This window comes from Trachurus japonicus, chromosome 16, assembly GCF_045865225.1.
Source record: "Trachurus japonicus isolate A0001 chromosome 16, Traja_1.0".
NCBI classification, from domain to species: domain Eukaryota; kingdom Metazoa; phylum Chordata; class Actinopteri; order Carangiformes; family Carangidae; genus Trachurus; species Trachurus japonicus.
In genome coordinates, this window is record NC_140922.1 from 15,569,925 (window position 1) to 15,584,433 (window position 14,509).

Below are 14,509 nucleotides of genomic sequence, written 5' to 3' on the forward strand. Positions count from 1 at the left end.
GACCTGAGCACATGTGAGCTTCAGAGACAAACCACCCAATGACAGTTTAGCTTCAGTGTGCACTGCACATCTTCCCAGACATTAGATAAGCAGTCTTGTGGTGATTTGACGAGTACCCGTGTTTCAGGTAGACGTGCCTCAGGGGATATGTATAGTGCATAAATGAGCACGTCTTTTATCAAATGTCAAAGCTCTGCGACTCTGCTCACATGTGCGAATGTCTGGCCAGGTCTTTTATTGCTTCCACAAAAGTTGTCTCAAGGGTCCGTCTTTATGTCTGGAAAGAAACAGGACTCCCTCCCTGAGAGATGGCTGGAGAGCTGTTTGAAGTTACAGGTGGAGAAGCTGATCTCTTTTCTCTTCACCTGTGGTGGGTGACAAATCTCCACCTGCTTGCCCTGTCTGTCACTGTCAACAAGACTGATGGGGTTCAGAGAGCGCGGCATCTGCACAACAGGGGCTGGAGGTGACTACATTTTGGATGAAAAGTAAAAGGTATAGCAGAACTATTAAAGGTATCTTCATATCTGTGGTCATCAGTTCCTTATTGAGTGCGCATAGTGCGGTTGCATGACGTCTTATTGTTCTCCATCTATTAAAAGCATGTCTAACTGCTAACATGTTGTGGGCTGTTGTTTGTGATATGACTGATAGAAGCAGATAAAAGTTCACAAGGTACTGATGTAACCACTGTGGTCAGGCTCTGGCTTTAGGTTCACCTCATTTTTTTTTACCTGTTTACTATCTTCTTCTTCCTGGGCCTTGCAAAACTCCTGCTCAATGGAGCAGTCCAGTTCACTGAACAATCCCACCTCCTCACAGTTCTTCAAGAAACGTGTTGGTGTGGGTGTTTGATCTGAAAATCAAATAAAAGTGTTATCATTTTTTGCATTTGAATAATCTATTCTTAATACTTTAGTAGCAACAGGCTATAGCTAAAACAAAACTGTTTTTTTTTTTTTACCATTCTTAATTTTAAAAAAAATCATTTTTATTTATTTCTTAAGGGTTGTACATGTTAATATTTTGACGTATATTACCACAGTTTCAGCCCTGTGGTGGGTCACAAATGAAGCATACAATAATAACAACACTAAAACAACCAAACAGTACACTCAGTACAACATTACATCACACAGACTATGTCAGCAAGAAGTGCAGTACATGTTGGATAAATTAAGCCCTGATCTATTTGTATTAGTATCATAGATATGGCAGTTGTTTTGTTTCATGCATGATTGTTGTTATTAACGCTTCAATTTGAAAAATCAGTTACCCTTGTCTTCGATGCATATGTTCATGTTTTTGTCCAACTCTTACTAATACTGCTTCACATTAAAACACAGTGTCTTTTTCTGACTTGCTTTTGTAAACACCAGTTAGAATAACAAATTCTTTAAGGAAAGTATTGACGACCCATTCACAGAAAAAATGGATATTGTTGTTCTATATCTGCAGCGATGTTAGGAAAACATCACTTCAGCACTGTTAGGGAGAGAGAGATACTAGATTTGACAGCCCCATTCCAGCTGATGAAGTACAGATCCCACCTACCGAGTGGGGGTCTCATTTGTTGAACTCAGTGAGCTTGACGTTGTGGGGGGTGCACACAGATCAGGTTTCAGACAGTTGAAGGTGATTTTAGGATCAGGCTTGTTTCAAAGGCTAAAAGCATACTTCATGGTCTGTTTATCCATTCTGGCTAGACTGGGGATTGACTCAAACTCAGTACCCAAAATACAGTTTTACTCTAAATATACACCTTTTTCCACTGGAGAGAGTGAGAATGTAACTCAAGTTCTATTAATAAAAGAAATACCAATGAGTCAATGAAAGTATTAACAAATGGAACAGGAGGTTAACTTTCAGGCAGCAGCTGTCGTACTAAAGGCTAAAGAGTAGACAATTATTGTGATCAGTTTTGGGCATGTTACCATGTGTGGCTGAGTTGTAACTTACAGTATAACCACTGACTATTTCATCCTGAGGTCAAGGTCTCAGTAAGAAAAACGGCCGGAGCTGTAACTCAGACAACAGGCAATAAGGACACCTGGCCTAGAAAATCCGATCCTGCTGTCCACTGAGTGTAAATAATAAAGAAGACACAATCTCTGCAGCGCGGCCGAGGCAGGACACTCTGTCGTCCGGTGCAGCAGGAACATTTCTAGGAATGAAGATCTATACTTATGGATTGGCCTTGGCTTGACACTTACAGTACACAATCTATGAATTTGATGTTTCTTTGAACAGATTAGCATGTCACCTGGGGCTCGTACAGCCCTGCATCCATAAAACAGTTGTAAACCATCTCCCCAGTCGTCCTATAGTGAGATGCATGCCTCTGATGATGAGAAAATGCAAATCGCACAAATAAACGGGCACATTTAACTTAACGTGCTTCGATAATACGTCAGCGTCTCCTCGTGCTGTTGTGCTTAAGTGGTATGCGCTGAGTGGGATGCTAGGATGTGTCACATGATCTACATCACTGTAAACAACTGGAATAGACATGCCATAAAGTTTTCTGATGACAGACGAGCGTGTCTGAGGATGAGTCACAGAGGCACACACCTGCTGGGTGCTGAGGTAGTGTGTGTCTGTATCGATGTGGCTGGAACTCACCTGATAACATGTTGTCATTCTTTATGGAGGGGAACTTCAGGGTCATCTCATGCTTGTGTCGATGTATCATCAAATGGTCCTCCGTGGGGAATCGCTGTTGAGGTTTTAAGAAGTAGAATTGTATATATATATATATTTAAAAAAAGCATGTACAGTGACAAGTAATTGTTCTACTTCTGAAGCTGAACCACACGTTTACTGTTCTCTGAAGAGTATATCCTAAAAGAGCTTAAGCTTTGGTGTCGACTTCAAACAGCATTTCTATAGGTATTTTTACACCTGCAGTGTTATTTACAGTTTGTGTTTCACTCAGTTCCATGCTATTCTGTTTCTACTCTTCAGGCCTCCTCATTGTACACCTCTTCATATTACAAGCCAGCATACACACACACACACACACACACACACACACACACACACACACACACACACACGCACACACACTCACACCATTGTGGGGATCCATCTCTGACATAAAATATTCCCTTGACTTAACTTGAACCTAATTCTACCCCTAACGCTAAAACCAGGTCTTAACCCTCAAACGGCTCTTTAAACATGTGGGGTCCAGCAGTTTGGACCCTACAAGTATAGTAAAACAAGCCCCCTTGCACACACACAAACGTTGCTTTGTTTTATTTCAACATACTCACCTGAGAACAGCCAGGAGCGTTGCACACGAATGGCCTTTCCTGGTCTGAGTTCATCACTCTGGCCAACTTCTCATAAAACTACAAAAGAGGACAAAAGAAGGAGGCAAGCAGAGGAAGTGAATGACTTGTTTCCCTGCGAGCATTCAAGAGGAAAAATGCACTCATGTGTCACACACCTTAAAACAGATTTGTTGTCTATCTATCTATCTATCTATCTATCTATCTATCTATCTATCTATCTATCTATCTATCTATCTATCTATCTATCTATCTATCTATCTATCTATCTATCTTGAGAAAGAGGGAGGGTGTGTGTATGTGGGTGAAAACAGTGGTGACATAATTAACCACGTTTGACATTTCCAACCAAATGCCGACACCAAATTGAAGCCACAGCCTCAACGATGTGTCTTCAAATGTTTATTCTCACCACAAAGTGACAGAATCTGGTCTGTCACACAGGGCGCTGGATTAGCAACAATAACCACTAATGAAAAAATGAAAAAAAAAAATTTTTTTACCGATGGCGAAATTAACCTGAAATGGACAACATCAAGATGTCGATCGCTGACGCTATAAATTATTTTCAAGTTATCGTTGTAGTTATGGTCAGCATGTTTATTTTCTTCCATGCAGTTGGCCATAGTGAGAACAAGAGAAGGAAGTGGTAACATTTTTGCAGTTACTGTTCAAATGCATCATAATTCGAAGTAAATAAGAGGACACACTTTCCTACTACACATCAAACCTATCCTCTGCTTAAAAACTATATCAAACTGAAGCACATGACACATAAAAATGAAGGGCCGACAAATTAAGTAAATATTTTCTTGTCCCTCCACTTATTCATGAAAAGGAAACAGGCACAATGACACAGAAATACATTCTGTATTCATTGATTTAAAAAAAAAAAAATATATATATACCGTATATAACAAAGTCATAGAGACAAAAACAGCAGGTGCATTTTATAGTTTGTCAAAATCAAACTAAGAGCAATGACCCAACATTTATACTCTGTTGTGGCTTATTCACATTTCAATACTTTAACCATTAAGATATAAAACAGCTAAAAAAAAAATAAAAATAGAACAACAGCTTTTCTAACCTTTAGGCAGAAAGAGTCAAAATATATTGATACCAATTTTACCAGAAAAAGTCAGTGGGAGTCTTTATGTGCTTTGTTTTTGTGCCAGCATGTTTAACTGGTATCAACAAACTTCATTTGAAAGCTTGCACTTCACTGACGGCTTGGTCAGAGTCGGTTCAAGATTTCCGGCATTAATTGCTTAATTTCAATACTTCTATACTGCTTTTTACTCAAGTAATTCTTGTTAAGCTGCTTGTGTCTAGACATCAGACACACTTACACACTTTATTTGATTAAATGAGAAAAGGTTTTTTTGTAGAAAAACTGATTACAGCCTACTCAGAAACTAAGCTATAGAAAAAAAGTATTATTTGAGTATTCTCTGGACTTGAGCCCTTGGCCTTACATCTAACATCCCAGTTGATGACTGCTTTTGCTCCACTGAGCGTCTCGTATTTGGACGTCTAATCATTGTCCGGTACAATTCAGTGTAAACTATCCTAGAAACTGACAAACGCGAACAAACAACCTCTGACCAGTCACCGCATGCCAGCACTACAGATGCTCAGCACCTTGTGCCAGATGTTTAATTTAGTAGTTGTTAAGGGAATATAGCAAGTGTTAGCATGCATGACACAGGGACCATCTCCGGCTTGGAGTCAGTGCTGTGATCAGGGGGAGCAGGAGGACTGTTAACACTTCACATGCAGGTCTCGGGGTACAGAACATGCAAACCGGTGATGAAGGTTTAAGCTCCACACAGGAGGCTCTGAGCTCTGGCCCTGATGAGGGCTGAGCATGATCTAAAGTTATGGACGCTGCGGCTCATTTTGTTCTTCAAGAAGTGAATCGAGCCTTTATCGTGTATTTGAATAGAGTCTAGAAGGTGCACAGAAACCCAGTCTCTTTATTCTGACACCATAAAAGTAAAGGCAAATGAAAACACATGGAGATTAAATATACAGTAAACTTTTTTTCTGTTGTAGTGTTGCTTTAAAAAAAAAAAGTTCCAAGCTGGCCCTCTCTGTTGACAGACAGCGAAGATGATCATCAGAATTAGTTATCGTGTCTACTCTTGGTGATGACTGGACCAGCTACAGTTTTCAGCACCGATGCTTTGTTCATTACAAACAAACAGCACAAACTTCATTAACTCCTTTACCTGCAATGCATCTGAAACTCAACCCAGTGCCACATGTCACATGTTGAGCATGAATACCTTCACACACACATGTACATACAGACTATTTCCTCAAGCACAGTCAAAACAGTCAAATGTTGTGTTATGCTAAGCAGTGCTGTTTTCCTAACAAGCTGTACTTCATGACCAAGCCTGCAGAACAGGGTCTGGACAGGGTCTCTCTGTCAGAGAGCAATGAGCCCTGCTCTCTCTTTCTGTCACCAGTTCAGTCCGACTCTTCGACTGGGCCCCAAACACTCACCTGGTCTCTTTTGACACAACAAACACAACCAACACTGCTGATCCCAATCTTCAACCTGAACAAGACTCAGGATGATGGCAACTACTTGGAGCAATGCTTCAAGCCCTGTGGACATGCTGCTGGTTATAGATGATGTTGATCAAAATTTTGAGGGCATATTTGTATCCCAAATGCAGTTACATTGAACTTTCGGCGGTTTATACAATGATCACTGCCACATTTGTTTTCCAGCTTTCTTCCTGAACACCTGTGTGACTATGGAATTACTCCGAAACTCTACAATAGATCCGAAAAACTGATACCGCAAAAAAAGCATTAATGAAAAAATATGAGAAAAAGATTTTTAAAACAGATGCAGAAATTAAACTTTTACCTTCCCGTTCCTGTTTCTAAAATGGGACTTAATAATTTCATCATATTTAGCAGGAAATTCAAACCACATGACACATAAAACTTTTTAATCATTAATTCTGCGAATGCCTCTGTGAATTATCCAACAGTTTTCACACTTTAGATTATCAGCGCTCAACGTCTTTTCCTTGGAAGGGGGGGGGGGTTGGCTTTCATTTGATATAGATGTTTTAGTTTAGCAGAGGAAATTTGGTTGCACTTTATATTAACTATATCCGGATGTGAGCAAGGGGAAGGATTAGGGCCTGGCGTTCAATTTCAAGAGGAGCTGGGGAGGAATTCTCCAGGTAGGATGCATATTAGAATTTAAACAATATGGCGAGGAAAAGAGGGGTTGGGGTGCAAAGGCAGATTGGGTTAAAGCAAGCACAAACACGCGCAGAAATTCTAATCTCCAGCTCCCCACAGCCTGGGCCTTTGACAGCACAAGTTCAAGGCAGGATCATGGCGATCCCTGAGGCAGGGAACATGGCCCTCTTAGACAATGTCTGCCCTGAACTTCTGCTCTTGAACTGAATGCATGACAAAAAAGACTGCTGTGATGTAAACCTCAATAACTATCAATTACTATTCTCTTCCACCACATGTAAACTCATAACAAATACAAAGGCGTCCCCCCATGGGGCTAACACCACTGACATTCTTACACACAAAAAGTCTCAGACCATTGTTGGAAAAGAGAAAGAGAGAAAAGATCCATGTAGAAATAAAAAACAATATATATATTTTTTTGAAGTTGAAATGAGTCATCTATGGCCAAACTGTTGATTGGACTCCTGCGTGATTGGTGTTATGATTTGTGTCATTTGACTCTTTCCTACATTAGTACAATCATTACTAGAGGAAAGCTTCACCTTGAGCACATGCACCAGCCAACAACAAATAAACTCATTGTAGGTCACATTTCATTGCAGCAATGAGCCGCTGGACTGCAAATCAAGCTTAACTTTGAGCAAAATATGAGAAGAATTACATCTGCGTTGAGGTTACTAAATAACACAAGTTAGAGTCACGTAGAATGATGATATGATGTCTTGTCTATCATTCCTATTTTGATTTTTAGGATTATTTTCATTGACCGATTGGCAAGTTCATTTTAGCAGATTTTTTTTTAATTTTTTTTTTAAAGCTTGATTTTAGTTCATTATTGTTAGTTTTTTTTCTGAGAGAATACAACTTGTTATCAGTCTCCAAGGATAACTGCAAACATTTTTGTGAGGCTTCTTGCAACAAAAGAGTGGAAAAAAACATTAAAGTATAATTTCCTTTAAAAAAAAAAAAAGCTACTTTATTCCACTGAAGTGTATCAAGATGCTGGGTGTTAAATTAAACGAGTCTGTATTAAATTATCAAATCTACTGATATCGTCATCAAAGTTAAATACGTTATTAGGTGTTATTAACACAGCCAATTAAAGGGAGACAATAAAGCTGTAAGCCCACACAGTAATTTAAAGCAGCGTGCACGAGGAGCGAGCGGTTATTGATAGTGTTGTCACATAAACATAATGACAGCGGGGAGTAATCAAATGATTAAAACATCTTTCTTCTTTTCGAGCCCGCACAGCCACAAAGCGCGCCTCGTCAGCACAACCTTCCTGAAAGTAACCCTCAACATCTCAGCGGTTAATCAAATATCGACTGGCCTGCAGAATGACGTAATGTTAGTCACTGTGTGCTCTTCAAGAGAAAAGGGAACATAAATTTCATAGGAGCGGGAGCATCAGTCTCTTTATTATTAACTGGCATGGGCCAGCGAAAACCAGCGGGATATCATTTTTCCAAGAGGATCACTGGTGAACCGCAGCACGCACACGGTCTGGGACAAACGCCGGTGTCGCTCTATGCGTATGCGTATGTATCCCGAGATGGGACAGGCATGACAATGATGCAGGGATCCAGGCGTTCAGTGCTGTAGAGAGCTAATACGAAAACACGGATGATGGTGTAAAGTGCAATAAAAAGCAAACGTGTGGAGTAACGCTGTCTGTGGTGTTCAGCGGGACTTGAGGTGAATTCCTGCAGACTTGACGCTGATACCTGACTGACTGACAGACCGAGCGGCAGCAGCGGCACTTGACTCCGCGTTCAACTTCAACAACAGTCAACAGACCGGCCCGAAGAGACATGACAATGCACTCACTCCATCAGAACTAACATGATACTTTATCTCCCTCAGTTGCAGCCACAGACAAACTGAGGACAGAGAAGAAAACACACACACACACACACACACACACGCATACACGCATCTCTGACCGGGACTGCTGAGGAGGAGGCGAACAACAAAACAAGCTGTTGCACGAAAAAAAAAAAAAAAAACGGAGGAGCAAAAGTAACAAGGAGCGCTTTAAACACACAGCAACAAACCTGCAGAGGCGCATGCATGGCGCACTGCACGACGGTCCAAAGGTTTTCAACTTACCGAACAAGTGTAGAAAATGTGAAGCAGTCTCAGAGAAGAAACCACGTTGGACTGAGAAAAGATTACAATACGATCTATTTAGAGAAGCATAACGTCACCCCCGGGTGACGTCACGTGGGATTCCTGAACTTCTATATCATTGCGGTCCGCTTGGAGGCGGCGCGAGCAGGGCGGAGTTTGAGCACACATGCACACCCAGAGAGAGGGGCAGGCGTGGACGGGACGGTGCTGGACCAGGAGTGGGTGTGGTGGTGTGGTGCGAGCACACTAGGGCTGCATCCCCCGGTGCTGCTGCTGCTGCTGACCCATTAGACATGCAAATATAAAGCGCACGTATACGGTTCAGTTGTGTTTCCCGTACTCTGAGGCGTCTCACAAGTGACATCAGTTAACTGAGTGCGAAGTGAAGGGATTCAATCACACACTTCATCACCTCACACTTACGACTTAATATACTGTAGCGAGCGCCAGGCAGCTCGACACAAAAGCCAGCTTGACTGCTGCTACTGATAAAAGTCACATTTTCTCTTATTTTCCAATAAAGTATTTTTTATCTTATGTTATTATTGTTATCAATAAATGGACCCACCTTCGCACAAACAAAGAAAAGGACTTAGTTTGACATAGTAGGTTTTACAGTAGACCTTGATTTGTTATTGTAGGAAAAGCACAGCTGTTACTAATAAGACTAATCATGGGTCTCTTGTATTAAAGTGTCCAAAGTAGTGTGACAACAGGCCAGCATGTGCAGCACCAAGACCCTGAATGGAATGCAGCCATCGCTGATCTTATTACTTACACCTGCTTTTCTGACTGTGCCTGCCCTGTCATAATATCCATTAAAAAAGTAGACAATATTTGATGTAAGTAAAGTAAGTAAGCCTTGAAGATGCACTGCGAATTGCCCATGCATGGTGGAGGGGGATTTTATGCAGTATTAAGGCAAGGCAAGTTTATTTGTATAGCCCATTTTTACAAACAGTTCGTCTCAAAGGGCTCTGCATAGCATCATTACAACATCCTCTGCCCTTAGACCCCTCACATAGACTGAGGAAAAACTCTCAAGAAAACCTTTAAACAGGCAAAGCTTTAGGATGAGCAACAGAGGTGGGATCCCTCACCTAGGAGGGGTAGACATGCAATAGATGTTGTATACAGACAAGAAAACAGTTTGCAACATGGGATATTGGAAAGCATGCAAATTAAGGTTGAGACATGATGATATGGATATGGATGATGTGTCCACAGGGGGCAGGTCTCTGTCATGCAGTGACAGTTAACAGCAGAATAAGCTGCTGGGCCTCCTCGTTCCTCCTAACCTGTGTCCGATTTGTTGTGCGTTGACTTGATCAAACCCAAATTAATTTTGAATTACACATCCATGTGAGCAAAATGATGGAATAATAAAGGTCTAACAAACAGATTTTAACACAGGGGCCCTCTTCAGAAAAGGCCTCAAGATTGAAGCACATACTACAGACCACCTGCTTTAACTAATTGTTGATTATAGCAAAAACAGTGAACCTGGAGCTCTTGTGAGCCTTTTATATTCTGTTGTTTCAAGCTTTTTTTCCCCCTTTCCTTTCCTTTCTTTTTTTTTTTTTACCTTTCCCAGTTGTTAATCTGGCCTTCATGACAGTTTATATCTTTATACGCATCAAAGTTATGCATGTATTAGTTTTAGATTTCACAGTCAGAGCCAAAACAGCTCATTCATCACATCTGCTAATTAAATCCCATGTTGGCCATTTATACTTTTTTTTTCTTAAATGTATCATCTTTTCACAAATGGGACACAACCCAGCACAGCTTATACATCATCATTTTGCAAACGAACTGGATGTGCAAAAACACATAGTTGTTCCATACTGCATTTATGAAAGAAGTGTCTTAGCTACAGCACATTAGAAGAGATTTAAACAGCCTTTGAGTACAAAGCATTTATGTTGGAGCTCTCGGTGACCTGCTGGTGCCAACTGGCTGTGATTTCTTGGGCCACAGACACTCGTAGTGAAGCCATCCTCAGCTCCAGGGATTAATGACTCTTCACACATTAAGAAATGTTTACCACTCGCCTGCGACCACTCCACTAGACTCACTAAGAGCTCTGTCACTGAAACAATAACGCAGTCTCAAAAGCCCTCATAACTCAGAGCTTCTCCGCCTCTGTCTTTTAACCAGAGCTTTAATCAACGTTTATGACATCCTTTTGTCTCTTTATTGCCAATATATTTCCCAACCAATCCAAACATTATGCTCCCAGAGGAGCAGACTATTAAGGTTGGAAAGAGCCGATACAGTTTGGGTCAGTGACCCACACTAAAGCAGATTTGATCTATATTATACTAAACCTTTTATTATTATGCCTTTGTGCAATGCTTTTGAGTAAGATCACCTTGGGAACATTAGCACCTCTGAGGATGCTTTGTTGCAGCAGGTGCAAAAGGCAAAGGATGCTAAATATTAAATATCATCCCGCTTTTCAATCCGTAAATATCATCATGAATATTTCACTTTGCACAACAATCAAAGATGGAGCACTGATGCTGTAAAACACTATTTCCTGCTCTACCTTGGGCCTGCAGGGATGGAAATGTTGGCCTCTCAGTATCACTGCAAGGCATTTCACAGTACTACTCCTTTGAAACTCAAATAAGGTGGCAATTTACCTGAGTTTACATTTAGCCTTTTGCCATAAGCTCTTCTTAAAAGCTTTCTTACTGTACATCTAAAGTGCAAAGTTGCACACAGAGTTAGACACCACCAAGGTGCATACAGGGTTATTTAGATTAAATGCAATAAGAATTGTGTCTGTTATCTGTGGTTTTTTGGCAAATGGAGCATGCAGTGGTTAAAAATAATCTCCTTAGCCCATGCAAACTGTAGATATATCTCAAAATGGTTGATTCCATTCAGGATTTTTTTTTTTTGTTAAAGCAGGGTCAATACACAAGATCACTCGTAGTGTCTGTTCATCAAATTTGTTTTACCTAAGAATATTGCCCAAGTGTCATCTTAATGGTCTACTTTTTTTCTGTGTTCAGTTCCTTTTGATTTCCAGCTAAACATGGAAATCATCTTCATCATGAAATATTTGTAGCATAAAAACTGAAATAGTGTTGATTGTGTCAATCCACGGAATTCATATTTTGTGTCGTAAAGCATCCTGAAAACAAAGGACTACACATCACTGGTGCAAACAGGGGAGACTTGGCTCTAATGCTGTGTGACATGGTGGAACTGAGAGCCTAATTCAACAAAACATATGTGTTGGGAGGTTCCCAGTGTAGATAACCCCAGTGACATTCCAGCGCCCAAACCTTCAACCCTGTAACATTTACATTAGGTGGCTGGTGAGAGGTGCTGCCTGTGTGATGGCTCTTTAGATTTATAACAGTGTGGGATGTAGCATGATACCTCTGTGCTCAACATTCGCAGCTAAGTACATAACTCTTTTGATGTCTGGACCAAGCTTCTGTATGTGGTCCAAGTGGATTATTAAGCACATTTGTGAAACTTCACATTTATTAACAACAAATAATATGGCTGTGTGTCATATACATGGATGGTAATAACAATAAAACTATACCTCTATTTTTGTGTTGTGCATTGTGTTATTTCTTATTGAGTAATTGCTTAGATGTAATGCGTCTGTGCTGGTGGTAAACTGTAGAAGTCTGAAGTGGTCAGGTGCCTCTCTGTATTACAGTATGTGGGAATGCATGTAACTATTTAACAATGAGCAAATTATTGTGTTGGTTAGTTGATACTCGTTGGATGGTTCACTGGGGGAAAGAGGTTTTGGACACTCGGCCAGCTGTGAAATGTGACTTTCCCGGCGTGTTTCCACATTGAGGTTAAATAAAGTAAATCTCTATTGCAGGAATTCAAAAATATATCTATTACCTCATCTACATTTATGGGCTGTGACAAATTGAACAGTAATGATTAGTTGCGGCTATCAATAAATAACTAAAGGAAGGAAAAGCCAGTATTTTAAATGGAAGTCATCAGCTTCCTCATTCAAGCAATTGCGTGTGATGTAATGCTTTCAAAGTAATATCCCACTGTGTTTTCGAGCCTGACGGGAAAAATAGTTTTACCATCACTGCATTGCCTGATCTGGAAATGGGCTGGGCCCAGTAAAGACCCATTACACCATCACCAGGCACAGACTGGTTACTGCTGTGCCAGTAGATGCAAAAAGGAGAGCAACTAAATAAAAAGTAATAAATCATATTACTGTAATTCTGTCAGGATTAATGCTTACTTCCTATACATAGTGGTGATATGTATTCTTACTTGTACATTGTGCAAATGTTCATTTTTGTCTGGCAAGGGACGGCATCCACTCCACACTCCACACGCTCCATGTCTACCACTAAAAACAGGGGAAAAAACAAAACCAGATATTGTGAAATCTATCACATATTTTGCTCTGACAAGTACTTCGAGTAAAGGTTCACTCACACCCTGTATTTGTTTATTCTCTGTCACCTTGAAAATTGAAATTGTACTCTACACATTATTGAAACTATAGGAAATTGTCCACTGTTTATGGGAGCACCTAATGCAGTTATTTTCTAGATCTCCTTGTTCCAAACAACACAATGACTTAGATGAGTACATGATGGATGAACTGATCATGATACTTAACCCATGTACAAATAACCACAGAAAGAAGTTTGACACATTGTGTATTTCAAATATATTATCAAATGCACTCTCTACAAGTACTCCTGGGTATTTTATACGCAATAGCTCATGGTCTAAGTCTTCGTAAAGTTTGGGATAGTCATCAAATCCTGTAATTACTGAACACAAAGAACATGACTTATACTTATCTGCTGACCAACACTGCCACACTGTGGTCACAAGATGCTTTTGATCCAGTGAGGAATCCAAACCACTAAACATATTTCACCAACATAATTATTGATGTATATGTATAGACTACAAACTTTGTATTCATGTATACGTATTCATTAAATAACTATCAAGTATTTTTGATGTGGGTACACTGTAAGTGGGCACATGGCCAGAGTTAGATGGGATTCAAATGAGCACAAACACTTGTTTGATAAAGCAGAATGTATGACATGGGAAACAAATTAAACAGTGAAGGTCAGAGGAATAAGTTAATCATAGTCCTTCTCTGTGTCCCATCCTGCCAACTGTACACAAATTACATGTGTCAAGTTAGACAAAAACTGAAAACTCAACTTCCCTTAAAATATTTTACAAATAAAACTGAAATATAACTACTTCAAAATATTGTATATTACAAATCACAATGAAACAGAACAAAGTATTTCTGTTTATTTATTTTTATAAACCCACCATTTTAGATTAGGGTTATGTCATGAAAGATCACTTGCAATCTTAAAACTGGTGGCTACATTATCATAAAATTAGCAATAATCAACAGTCTATAGCAGTCTTGAGCATTGATATTTAGGCTACTTGATGATGAAAAAGGAAGTTGATTATTCATGTGCTCCCTGTAGGCCAACTTCACTTGTTCTCATATTATTATAAAGAGCCTATAAAAACACTAGACTAAAAAGAAGAATTTTAATTTAGCAGTGTCTGTAGGCTATTTATCTGTAATGTTTGTTGATATAAATTGTATTTAGATAGCCTATTGACATAAGTACTTTTGCCTTTTTTTATTCTGAAATTATTTAAATATAATACATGAAATAAATATAATACAACTTTTGGATATATCTACATATAAATATAAAATATGCCTTTAAAAAAAAAAAAGGAATAAGTTGACTCGCTAACTAACTGTTGGATGCTTTTCTAATGAAAGCCAATCCTTACCTAACCTGACTTCCGGTGTGGCCGTCTCTCCGCCGAGT

General features: G+C 39.7%; 1 protein-coding gene across 3 annotated transcripts in view; it reads right to left on the reverse strand.

The window, feature by feature from the left end:
• creb5b (cAMP responsive element binding protein 5b) overlaps positions 1-14,500 on the reverse strand; it is a 44,373-nt gene extending 29,873 nt beyond the window's left edge. For 2 of the 3 annotated variants that reach the window (XM_085801981.1, XM_085801983.1), the window contains exons 1-4: positions 8,643-8,821; positions 3,276-3,353; positions 2,623-2,716; positions 735-856 (exon numbers count right to left, since the gene is read on the reverse strand). In XM_085801981.1, the coding sequence (XP_085658107.1) occupies positions 735-856; positions 2,623-2,716; positions 3,276-3,329 (270 nt within the window). In that variant the 5' untranslated portion in view covers positions 3,330-3,353; positions 8,643-8,821. Of the gene's footprint in view, positions 1-734; positions 857-2,622; positions 2,717-3,275; positions 3,354-8,642; positions 8,822-14,476 lie in introns of those variants that run through there. The other variant, XM_085801982.1, reaches the window with a different exon arrangement.
• Between the last annotated feature and the right edge of the window lie 9 nt (positions 14,501-14,509).